At 46.1% G+C, this 12445-nt stretch overlaps 1 protein-coding gene across 9 annotated transcripts in view; it reads left to right on the top strand.

Moving 5' to 3' along the window:
• Positions 1-8373, top strand: part of Ehbp1 (EH domain binding protein 1) — a 275065-nt gene extending 266692 nt beyond the window's left edge. For all 9 annotated transcript variants that reach the window (XM_040733240.1, XM_005070382.4, XM_005070380.4 and 6 more), the window contains 3 exons: positions 683-756; positions 7052-7166; positions 7354-8373. In XM_040733240.1, coding sequence (XP_040589174.1) covers positions 683-756; positions 7052-7166; positions 7354-7444 — 280 coding nt within the window. In that variant the 3' untranslated portion in view covers positions 7445-8373. The remainder of the gene's footprint in view (positions 1-682; positions 757-7051; positions 7167-7353) is intronic.
• The last annotated feature ends 4072 nt before the right edge of the window (positions 8374-12445 follow it).

Below are 12445 nucleotides of genomic sequence, written 5' to 3'. Positions count from 1 at the left end.
TATAAACTTTGGGTTAAGAAATGAATCACCTAACAGTGACTTTATTAAAGTTCAGTGGAGACTAGACTAGATGCAGACATCTGAGTCTTTAACAGTTAGTTCATTATAGAAATTAATATTCATTCCTTTCTGCTGATTAGCTGGCAGTGCTCCTAGGGTATGCCAGTATTGTGGGCCAGTTTACCATGTTTTTATTGGAATGTAAAACCATAATTTTTGTAATTTCTGCCTTGTCTGAACCTGGTAAAAGTCTGATGAGAACCTGGACGTGTGTGTGTGTGTGTGTGTGTGTGTGTGTGTGTGTGTGTGTGTGTGTGTGTTCAGCTCTGTCTGGTACTATGCTGTGTTTCTTCTTTTCACATGAAGTTTTCAGTACGAGTATTTACTGTCATCTATGACTGTTTTACAATAGATCCTTCTTACACGGGAAGCCAGTGAGAGTGAGACTGCTCCCCTTTAGATAAAGTGCACCTCTGTGCCATTCGGAACTGCAGGAGAAAATAACGCTAGCAAGCAGTCAACTGAGGAAGGTTTTGAGTCTGTATATCATTTGTCTAGAGAGGCTTAAAGTTAAATAGAAAAGTCAGTTATGACTCCTAAAATCAATGTAAACTCAAGGTTCTTTTAAGTGTTTAATGATTTAGTAATTAGCATATTGATGAACTTTTTGCAACTTGCCTAGGGAAAAGGAACATGACTTAGAACGAAGATATGAGCTGCTGAACCGGGAGCTTCGGGCAATGCTAGCCATTGAAGGTAAGAGCTCAGGTGAGGGCTGGGAGCTGTCAGCTGTCCGTGGAATGGAATGAGTGCTGCACGCATCTGGTTTGACCAGGACAGTTCTATAGGTAACTATAGGAATTGCACATATGCCTTTGAAGACAGAAAACAGTATTAAAACAAAAAGTTAATTTAAAAGCTAATCATTATGTTTACTCATAACAGAATGTAACCTTTGAGTCAGAAGGAATAAATTTCTGTAAAACATAAAATGTCTGAGCTAGCTGAGTGGTGATGGCACACTCCTTTAATCCCAGTGCTTGGGGGGCAGAGTCAGGAGGATCTCTGTGAGTTCAAGTCCAACCTGATCTACAAAGCAAGTTCCAGGACAGGTTTCAAAGCTACAGAGAAACCCTGTCTCAAAAAACAAACAAACAAAAAAGAGATACTCGCTTTCAGCTACAGTTTATTTATGAGCATTTTAAAGTTGTTTCCATTGGGGGAGTCTTAGTGGCGATTTAGTTGATTATTTGTCATTCAGATACTCTTGTTCTAGTTTGTTTGCTTTGCTTTGTTTTTAGACAGGGTCCCAGACTTCATCCTGGCTTGACCTGCAGCCTGGCCTAGAATTCAGTGTGTAGCTCAGGTTGGTCCCCATCTCGTGGAAGTCCTGCTGCCTCAGCTTTCCAAGTGCTGGGATTGCAGGTGTGAACCGCTGCCTCCAGCCCTGTCTGCTTCTTAACATTTCACTCCTGTTGAGTGAATATTTGGGCAGTGCTTGGTGTGAGAGAAAAGACAGCAAGCTTTCGCACTGTGTAAGCCACTGCGCCGGATGGTGTAGAAGTCCTGTGCCCGGTGACAGCGAAAGAGTGGCAGCTAGCTCAGGGTTAGCGCTCACAGACATTGCTTTAAGTTCTGAAGTGTTTTAGAATGCTCTTCTTACATCTCTCAGTTAAGAACGCCTTACAGTTCAAAGATTTTTCCTTAAAAGCTAATCCTCTGGGCTCTGTAAAATAGATCTTTTGTCTAATCAATGCAAATTGATTTTCCTGTTCTATATTGACCTCTTAACCCATTGACTGTCTGTGGTAATTCCGTTTTCACCTGATAAGGTACCTGATCCATAAGTCAATTCTAATTAGTTCAGAAACTAGAAATTTAAGTTTGTAAGTGAAAGCCAAGTGAAGACTTATATTCTTAAAATATTTTAAAATATATTACTCTAAAATAAGAGCTATTTATCAGTGACCTTGTATGTTGTAGAAGCTTTACTCTAATTACTTTTATATCTATAATCTCATTTGATAATATCACTGATAACATTTGTATATCTTAATTTAAAAACTCAATTTACTTTGCTTGTAAAAGGTTTACATAGCTAATTTCAAATGGCTAGAGGCATCAAATACCATTGATAACTATTAATTTTTTAGAAGTTTTGTGAAATTTGCCACTGCAATAAAATGCCCAAGTACACAAAATGGTATTTTTCCTTTAGATATAATTTTTCTAGTTATAGTATGGTTTTAAAAGAGATCAGAAAGTTAAATAGTTTAAAAGTACATGCAGCAGTTACTCTATAAGTAGGATATATGTATAATGTATCTGTATATAATACATAACTCATTATACAGTATATTCTTTATAGATTCATTATACATTACACTCAACATAAAGTAGTCTTAATTTGTTTTTATACCCATCCTCTTCTGTATAGAAGATAAATTGTCCTTAAAATTCAGCTTTATACAGTATACTTGGCTTTTAGGGCAGAGCTGAAATACTGTTTTTATTCCCCAAGCCAGTATTATTACTAAATATGCATCTTATAACACCCTTACAAATGGACACTATCCCAGTTTCATTGGCCATCTGTATGCATAGGCTTAGAATCTACCATTTTTTCTGCCTGAGGTTCTCACACATACAGAGGAGCAGTAAAGGCGTCTTTTAAAAAACTTTAAATGCAACTATTAGTCTTTTGACTCTCCATCGCCATCCCCCCCTCTTTCCTTTCTATCCTCTCTAACACACAAGCATAACAACAGCCTGTTGACTACAAATAGAGACGTAGAGAAGCCTGTCTCAGTGACCCGAGCAGGACATAAGCAGGGCCACCCTTTAGCATGGACACTTGATGTTTCAGCAGCCTTTTCAGACCCCACAGCAGACAGCCATAAAGCTGTGTTGTTTCCTTTTACTTAAAAATTCACGCTTCCCAGCATCTTCTCCTTAGCCATAGTTCCAAATTAACCCCTTTCCAAATGACTCTTGTGGTGAGGGCGTGCACCAGCAGAGGGGGAGAATATTTACAGCAATAGTGCACAGAAAGAAACATTCACAGTGTGGTTTGTGAGCAAAACATTATAATAGTAATAATAATACTCGATTCATCCATCCTTCTGAGAACCCATAATCGCTCTAACCCTGTTCTCCCTCCTCCTGAGGGGTCGGAGTCACTCTACTGAGCTCGATGGTAAGGCTCCCTCAAGCTAAGAAGCATCTTCCAGATACTTCTATAGTTTTTGTAGTTGTTGCTCCAAATTCTTTAATGCTCCCTCAGGAAAGACAAATTCATTTCTGCACACATTGGGGTAGGCTTTTTAAAGAGGCCGTGGTCATTTTCTGCACAAGAAATGGATCTTCGCTAGGATTTGTACATCTTGATTTGTTCTTGGCTTAGAGTTTGAAGTGGGTGCTCTTCTAAAGGGATTTATGCATAGGTTCACTATTTTTGTAGTTATGGTTTATATGATAAGCGTTTTATATTTAAAATCAATATGTAATCCTGTGGAGGAGCTTATCCCCTAAAACCCCATTTGTAAATCTATTTTAGCTTTGTTACACAGCACAGCCACAGTCTCCCATGGATTGATTAGGCTCCACAGTAGAATCCTATCAATGGCCTGTTCTGATGATGAGGCAAGCTCCTTCAGAATTGCTAGTTGACTGGAACTAAAGATAAGACTTGACTGCAGTTCTCCCAATGTGCTCTTTACAAAACTAGTGTTAATTTTCATCGAAGTACCAGGCTTACTTACAGTAGCAAGTCTGAAGTTTTACCAGAACTTTAGGTCTTTGTGTAACAGTGTTTATAGTTGGTTCTTTTGCCTTTCCCCCCCCCAGTAATTATCAACTTCAGCAAACACATGGGAGCAGGGCATGAATAATTGGCCCTATATATGAAAAAGAACAATTTTCAAATTAACAAACTGCTCAGCTGAGATGGGCATAGCCAGCTTCTCTCTGCTTCAACACTTTGGCCCAATTGCAGCATCAAAACTTAATCCCGTTTGTTGTGAGAGGCTGTGGCTTCTGGAGCAAGAGCACACTGGGATCCTGAAGTCCGGGCAGAGCCACAGTGTGGTTTGTCCAAGCTGAAGTCAGTGCAGCCAGCCAGCAAGTGGCTGGTGCTGTGGGTGCAGTTGTTTCATTCAGTGTCTAACAAGTGGTTCAGAAACTACATGTTTCTGAACAAGAAGAGACAGAACTATACCCAGGTGAAAGTGTTTAAAGGGTTTTAAAACGTAAGCTTGCACACACACACCTGCTACTCTTGATCAATTTTGAATGTCATGTTTTTTAGTGATTAGTTTACTATTTTGTCGGTTAGCATTCAGATATATATAATGTTAGTATATATATATATGCATATAGATATGTGCATGTATAGTACAATTCATTCCTACTGTGGAAAAGAAAATATAAAGAGTATATAGGTTTACTAATATAAAGCCTATTTATTGCACATAGGTGTGTGCTCTGTTTTTGACTATTTTTAAAATATTAAACACAGTAATAACAGTTAACAGTAAAAATCTTTGAATTTTATGTTAAAATATTTTAAGTGCTAATGTCAGTTAAATTCGACTCTATATTTAATCCCAGCACTCGGGAGGCAGAGGCAGGCGGATCTCTGTGAGTTCGAGGCCAGCCTGGTCTACAGAACGAGTTCCAGGACAGCCTCCAAAGCCACAGAGGAACCCTGTCTTGAAAACCCCCCCAAAAAAAATTCGACTCTCTAAATGTTAAAAAATTACCTAAATATTTTTCGGTTTTAAATGTTTTTCCAGTAATGGAAAATGTTATTGAAATAGGAAAAAAATTGAGATAATTTTAATATTTTAGAGATTAAAGGACTTCTGTTCATACTGTTAAAATTTAATTTTTTAATGTTAATGAAATCTTGGCATTTAAAATAATTAAACCATTTTTAAGTAGTCAAGTTCAGAGGAGTGATTTAATAAGAATTATGTATTTGTTGTTAAATCATTTTCTTGATTTAAATTGAAATTTTTATTGCACATTTTTGTGTGTGGAGAAAATGTGCTTCCTGGTTGTAAACATATCAAAACATTTTAAAGCAAAGAATTATGAATCTTACCACTGAAATCAGAATTTCTTATCCAATTAAAACTACTAATTTAACAAATTTAATTTTAATAAAATTAGTCCTGATTTCAAGATCTTTTCCTGAATTAATATTTCAAGAACTACAAGTATGTAAAAATTAGACTAAATTGTCTCTCTTAAGGATCCTTACAGTCGCACAGTCTGTTATTTCAGTTGCTGTGGAGAACAAGAGCAACTTAAGAACAAGAAGAGATTAGAACTATTCCCAGCATTCCTGTGTCCTTACTCGCATGGGTGCAGAGAGTAAGACTGTAATGGCTTCTCTGCATTTCACTTATTGTTAAAATTCAGACGCAGATTTCCATAAGTTTCCTCCTGTTTAAATGAGAGCATAATCAAAATCAGTCACTGAATGTGTTTCTATTTGTGATGTTCTATGTGGAATGTGAATAATTAACGTATGTATTTTGTGTTTGAGTTGAGTTTATGGAATGAACAGTGATACAATTGAGTGAACTAGTTTTTCCCAGTTTTGCTAACCTTTATTGCACGGTGATGCATCTAATTTTTAATTTGTAAATACAAGCCAGCATTCGCTGTGGCACCATTTGCTTTCATAGAGCTGCTGAGCAGTTTGCTGTCTTGAATAAATTTTGCTTTGGAGGGGGGAGGGATTTGAACCAGCACATTCTTGTGTGGTTTGTGAAGATTCACATGGTAACCAGCATAAGCATTGTTAGGTTTATCTGAATAAGCACCAACCATGTGAGTTTTAACATGATTGCCCAGGGCAATGGAGAGAGAAGGGAGAGCCCCGAAGGATTGCACTTCTCTGGTTTTTGGAAAGTGTATTTGCTGGGGGAGGGGGCTGTAAGAGTCAGTGGCCAGGGTGCCTCTCCCCCCCCTTAAAGCCGGTGTCCTGTTTCCCTCCAGGTCCTCATTTGTTCGGCTATCTCCTCACCATCTACTTCTTCTTTTCATTGTTTACCTTCCTAATGAGGGAGGCGGGGTAGACTGGGGCTTGATTGACAGCTACAAGCCCTTACAGTCTGGCCAGAGAGCAGTTGGCTTTGGTTTCAAAAGTGTTTTAAATGTTAGATTGTAGTCCTGTTTTTGTCAAGTGAAGCTGCTGCTCATCTTAAGGAAATTATCAAGGCTGAAAGGTTTAGGTTATGTATGTCACTGGGTACTAACCCTGGCCTAAAAATGACCACCCACCTATAGAAAAAGCACTGCCCAGTGCATTTTACGACCTTTCACATGGAGTTCCAAAAAGAAATATGTAATCTTTTTTTCCTTTGCAAAAGTGCTTCGATCTGAAACCACCCAGCAAATGTCTCCAAAAGAAAACTGGCTGGGATGCGACCGAGAGCTGCAGTGTAATGCTGCAGAGCAAATTTATTTTTTTACTTCAAAGAAAAATGCTAATTAGCCGATTCACTACTTTTAAAGTTATTGTGAAGCATATGGCGCCCAGTGTGAGATACATCCAACTGCTAAAATAGAGCGGGGAGGAAATTAGCGAAGAATGGGCTGTTTGGGGTGAGAGTGGGGGTGGGGAGGAGAGCCGGTTCTCAGGCAGATTCTCCAGCCCTTTCAGAAGGATTTTATCGCCCTTCTCGGCTTCCCCGCCTCCTCGTTTACCCACTCCCCCTGCCCCAAGCCCTGGGCCAACCTCTTCTGGACTCCAGCTCCCCTCCCCCACTTCGCCTGAATTCAGGTGCCTGTCTCCCGCCTGGCCACTGACTCCAACACCTGGTTTCTAGCAGGCTAATAACCCGCGGAACCAATCTTCAATAAGTATTTACAAAGTAGGGTTTGGGGCGTGAAACCCTGACCGCCTCGGCCAAACTCCCGCAGCAAACACTCACTGTGGCCGGGTTGCCGCGGTTTGCTGAGATTTTAGGAAACTGAATTAGGCGGGAAGGGGAGGGCCCTGAGCCCCTGCGGGTGGTAACTAGCCTCCCGCCCCCTGCAGACTGGCAGAAGACCGAGGCCCAGAAGCGACGGGAACAACTCCTGCTGGACGAGCTAGTGGCCCTGGTGGACAAACGGGACGCCCTTGTCAGGGACCTGGACGCCCAGGAGAAGCAGTGAGTGGGGCGTGGGGTGTGGTCTAGGGGAAGCCACCCGCGACGGGAACAAGAAGTTTAATAGAAGTTCTTTTCGGGGATCCGAGTGCTCAGGTGCCTTTGTGCCGCCGGGGACCCACGTAGGGCGAGCTGCTCTCCCCTTCAGGAGGAAATATAATTCTGTCTTTCCTGTTTGTCTAACATCCAGGGCGGAAGAAGAAGATGAGCATTTGGAGCGAACTCTGGAGCAAAACAAAGGCAAGATGGCCAAGAAGGAGGAGAAGTGCGCTCTTCAGTAGCCCGCAGACCAGACCTCTCCCGCGGCAGAGTCCTAGGTCCCCGGGCCCCACCAGACTGGCTGACTTCAAACTCTTTAACATTTGTTTGACGGGCTTGTACTTCTGGACCGCCACCCTCTTCCCTCCTCGCCAGATAATATACAGAACTCCAGATAGCTTTAAGGTTCTTTGTGAGTTAATCAGGAAATCATTTTTGCAATCACGTGAAGTAGATTTGCACAGACACCTTGTGAATGATCGGTGATGGATATGCTCAAGAAACTGTCCAAAAGGGGGGAAGGCTTCCCTCGTATTTCCCCTCTGCTGTGGATGGATGAAAATTTGAAACATGTTTGTTGTAGTATTGTTGGTTATAGCATAATGACAGTGGGTGGGGGGCAAGGGGGAGTAAGAAACTGTCATGAATGATTTTTTTTCCAATTCTGCCGTATGTAACACTGTTACCTGAATCTCATAGTTAGATCATATTCTGTGTATTGACGAAACTGTGTCCCATTTGCCAGTGAGGTTCTCTGCAGTTGTCTGCATTTCACATAAAGATAATAAAGTTCCTCTCTGCTCTCCTCGGAGGATGGCCCTTTAGGGGGGCCTGAGATAAACCCTGTGGTTTGAAGGGTGAACTGTAAGAATGGAATAGATGAGCAGCAGTTTATGAAGACAGTTGTAAACTGACAGTACGCCATCTTTTTCTCTGAGTAATTATTTATTACATCTTGCTTGGTTCCTACTTTTTGTTGGGGGCTCAACATCGGCTCAAGAATGCTGTTAATATTTATTTCTGTATTGATAAGTCTGTCTTGGCACTACAAGCAAACCGCCCATTGCATCTCTAGCATAGCGCTGTGTTTTGTGAAAATGGTTGTGTTTATTTATTACAATACTGAGTCTCATAGAAATTTTCAATAAAAGCAGAAACTTTCTTACCTTAACCCCTGATGCTTTTTTTTCCCTTGCAATGAAAACTCAACATGAAGTTTGTGTATCAGTGAGATTCTTCATGCGGAGTCCAGCACAGGACACTGGACTGTGTTTGGAACTGACACAGGTCCAAAAGAGCGCCTCTCACACAGAACGCAAATTGCAAAGCCATTAGTCACATTCTTAAACTGTCCTGTCCTTTGGAAAGAGTCATCTCTCTGAAATAGTGAAGGAAATTTATGGCTCTGCACCACTGGGGGGAAATTTTTATCGTGATGAATTTTCCAGTGTTACTTTTCATTGCTTTGGAGTCCTATGTAGAACTGTGTCCCGCCATAACCAGCAAATCTGTAGATACTGAAACGAAAGAGAGAACTGCGCTTGGGGGAGGGGTGAACAGAAAAGAGATGGAAGACAGAAAGGTAGCGATTTCTATTCGATGGGTAAAAATGAGCTCTTCTACAGTGGGTGTCAGAACAAAGAAAGCCCCTTCAACAAGTCCTGAAAGTTAGGGGGAACACTGGCTTTAGCCTCTCTGTCTCTCTCTCCCTCCCTCCCCCTCTCTGTCTCTCTGTCTCTGTGTGTGTGTGCACGCGCGCGTGTTTCTCTCATCTATCATCTATATCTCTCTGCCTCTCACACACATGCAGGTTCTCACTCCACTGAAAAGTATGCTGCCATTTCCAAATACACCTGGTGTTTCAAAATGGTTAAACACACACACACACACACACACACACACAAACTCTGTTTCTTTTTCTTTCTGGTGAAAAGTTACTATAACTAAGTCAAATTGGGTCTTTGTCCTCTTTATGAGAGAGCAGCAGCGCAGCAAGTTCTGTTCTCTGGGGTAAATTCAGACTCCTATCCAATCCAACCCAGGTAAACCCATTGCCCCAAGCATCCTAGGGCTCCGTTTAGGGTGGATTCCAGAAACCTTCCCTTCTCCAGGGGCCTCTCTGAAAGGCGCTTCCCCTTCCCCCAAGCCGCCCCAGATCTGCGAGGTGACAAAAGTCCCCTAGCCCTAGATTTGCTAGATTGGGGGCCCTTCCTGCTTGGTTCCCAGCCTGGCGGGGCTTCCCTGCTCAACAGCACCCGAACGCCCCTCAGCGGCGGCGGGGCACGGACTGGGACCGCGGTCGGGCCGCAGCCGGGGAGTCTCCGCACCGTGCCGGGTGGCAGCTCCCTAAGGCAGGCCAGCACCTAGCCCGCCACGGGGCAGAGACCCTGAAACCCCGCTCGTGGTGAAGACGATGCGGGGGTGGGGCGGCGGCTAGGGAAGCGTTTGTGGCCAGGGGTGCAGAACCCCGCCCCGCCCGCGGTCCAGTGTCCCTACGGTGTCGCCACTCCACAGTGGGCACGAGGTCACTTGGATGCTGCAGCCAGGATTGGGGCCGCTCCAGCCTGGTGGCCTTAAACTGCTACAGCGTCCTCTTCCTCCAACGCTGCCCCTACTCTGCCCTGGCTGCACAACTACCCTTTGAGAGAACCGTCAAACCCCGGGCCAGCGCCCGCGACCCAGGCATTTGACTAGCAAAGGCTCGCTCAATCCTCTGCTCCGAATTAAAAAACTTTCATCTTGGTTTTACTCTCCTCTTCTCTCCCCTCCTCCCCTCTCCCCTCCTCTCTTCTCCCCTCTCTCCTCTCCTCCCCTCTCCCCTCCTCTCTTCTCCCCTCTCTCCTCTCCTCTCCCTTCCTCTCCCTCCTCTCTCCCCCTCTGTCTCCTCTCTCCTCCGCACACACCCCCTCCTCTCCTTTCTCCTTAATCCCAAGGTTTTACAGGATGAGCATTAAGGAAATTCGCCTGCAATTTGGGATTAGATAAATACTCTCATGGGGGAGGGGGGTTTCTTGCCACCCGATACCTCCCACTTGCCCGAGAATGGAGGGGGACAGCATCAGGAACCGACGGCGCCCGGCCCCTGTGCTGGCCTTGGGGACCGCGAAGGCACATTCCAATGCGCACGGCCGCCCCACTTGGGTCATCCTGACCCAGGCTAGGTTCTGCGACTGCCAACGAACCCGGCCTGAGGAGGCCTGAGTACCAGAGGGATCCAACCAGAGAGTGAGCCCAGGGCCCCAGAGGGCCAACCCAGGCTCACAGAGGGGAGGCCCGCACAGGGATGCCGCCAGTGCACACCCAGGACGTCGACATTTCCGTGCCCGCCAACTAGTGCGTCCTAGCCTGCGCCATTCCCCGGAACGGGGGACAGGAGTGTGTTTCCTTTCTTTCTTTAAACCTCAGCGCGGTCCCGGTGGCTCCCAGCCTGACCGTCCGCCTTTGGGGCTGCTCCCGGTGGGGACCCGGGAGCCTAAGGTGTGTGCTGGCTCGGGCCGGCGCTATGCTCTGCGCGGTTTCTTTTCCGCCTGCAGGTTTTATCTCTCTCCCTCTCATTTCCCCCCTTTCCTCGCGTTCTTTTATTCTGCTTTCTCTTTCTCTCGCTTTTGTGAATGGGCCGCGGTGTCTTTGTTCTGGAGAGAAGCGCCCGTGTCGCTGACTTTTGTGAACCAGAGAAGGATCTTGTAAAACCTCCTTTTCTCCTCCGTGGTCCCCCGCTCACACCCCTCCTTCCCTGCCCCTTTGATTAGATGTTCCCTCATCGTTCAAAAAAAATGTAATTTCGTTAGTCTGGCGGCCACTTTCTTTGAACATTAGCTCGCTTTCAGCTCCAACTTCAATTAGAAGGAGTTGATTTTGAGAGATCAACAAAAGAACCGACCAAAGCCTTATTAAAGGTCCTAAGAAGATCTCTCGGTCCTTTGAGAAGCAGTTAAGGAAACAGTGTGCCCTCCATCATATTCTGTTACCGTATTTTATTCGGACTCCAAAGAAAAGTGTCGCTTGGGGGAGGGGAGAAGCACTTTGATGAGCGGCAGTCACGGCCCCTTTTCACTCAGCCGGCTCCCCCTTCCTTTTGGTCGCCCCGCGCTCGGTCAGTGATCGGTGCGGACCTCGCGGCCTGGGCATCGAGGTTCTCCGGTCTGCAGTGCTCTTGGCGGTTCCCGAATTCACCCACGCACATGCTCTACCTCAAACTTTTTACCCGTTTGTTGGGCTGAGAATGGGAGATGAGAAAGGACTAGGAAAAGGCGTAAACGTGGTCCCTCGTATTCAGTAGGAGATGCCATTTAAAAGAATTGCCTTGCTTGGGGTTGGGCCAAAAACATTTTTTTTTCTCTCACTTTGCAAAGTCCACACAGGTAGACTGGGAACTGGGATCTTCCAGTACGAATAATCCGGGGAAACTGTTTCCAGGAGGCTCCCCCCGTAATAAGTAGAAAATGAACTGAGGGGTCGGGGTCTGTGGCCACTTTTTCCACCAGACTGCCCCTGGTAGTTGGAGACGCCAAAAAGCAGGCGTAGTGTGAAAAAAGAAAGTTTTCTGTCAAAGCCTCATGCCTAAGTTGTGTGTGTGTGTGTGTGTGTGTGTGTGTGTGTGTGTGTGTGTGTCGGGGGGGCGGAGGTCGTCTGAGTTCCAACGGTTCGGAAGAAGCTTTTAGAACTTGTGAACACCTTTGGTGGGGACCAGGAGCACCTGGAGACGCGGAGCAGCTGGTAAGTGGCGGCGCCTCCCCTGCGGGTGCTCCCCCTGGGCGCGGGAGTCCCGGGGTGCCCCGGCTTGCCAGGCGCGCCTAGAATTGCCCCCCCCCAGCTCTGCTCAGGGGCCCGTGCCCGCAGGAGCCGCCCGCAGGTGGGGGGCGCGGAGGGAGGGGCTCCGGGACCCAGGGCGCCCCAAGGCGAGCCAGGGGCCGGCGAGCCTCAAGTCCGCCGCCCGGGAAGCCTGGCGCCCACACCCCGGCTGCGAAGCCCGGCGGCGCGCGCGCGATCAGGAACCGGTTACCCAGCACCTTTCTGCCAGTCCTTCGCCGCGCAGCCAGGGCGAGAGGAGGGCGGGGGCCCAGGCGACCCCGGGCCCCCTCGGCTCCTGCGACTCCGGCGCTGCCTTCACCCTCCTAGACTTGCTCTGAGCGGAATTCGCTACCCGAGCTCCAGAGTTAGCGCGCGACCGGGGCGGGGCTGGCGCGCGGGGAGGACGGGGGTGGGGTGGGGGCGGGGGAGGGCGGGGGAGGGCGGGGGCGCGC

The sequence above is a fragment of the Mesocricetus auratus genome, unplaced genomic scaffold, assembly GCF_017639785.1.
Source record: "Mesocricetus auratus isolate SY011 unplaced genomic scaffold, BCM_Maur_2.0 Super-Scaffold_100029, whole genome shotgun sequence".
Taxonomy (NCBI): domain Eukaryota; kingdom Metazoa; phylum Chordata; class Mammalia; order Rodentia; family Cricetidae; genus Mesocricetus; species Mesocricetus auratus.
This window is presented reverse-complemented; position numbering and strand designations above follow the sequence as displayed.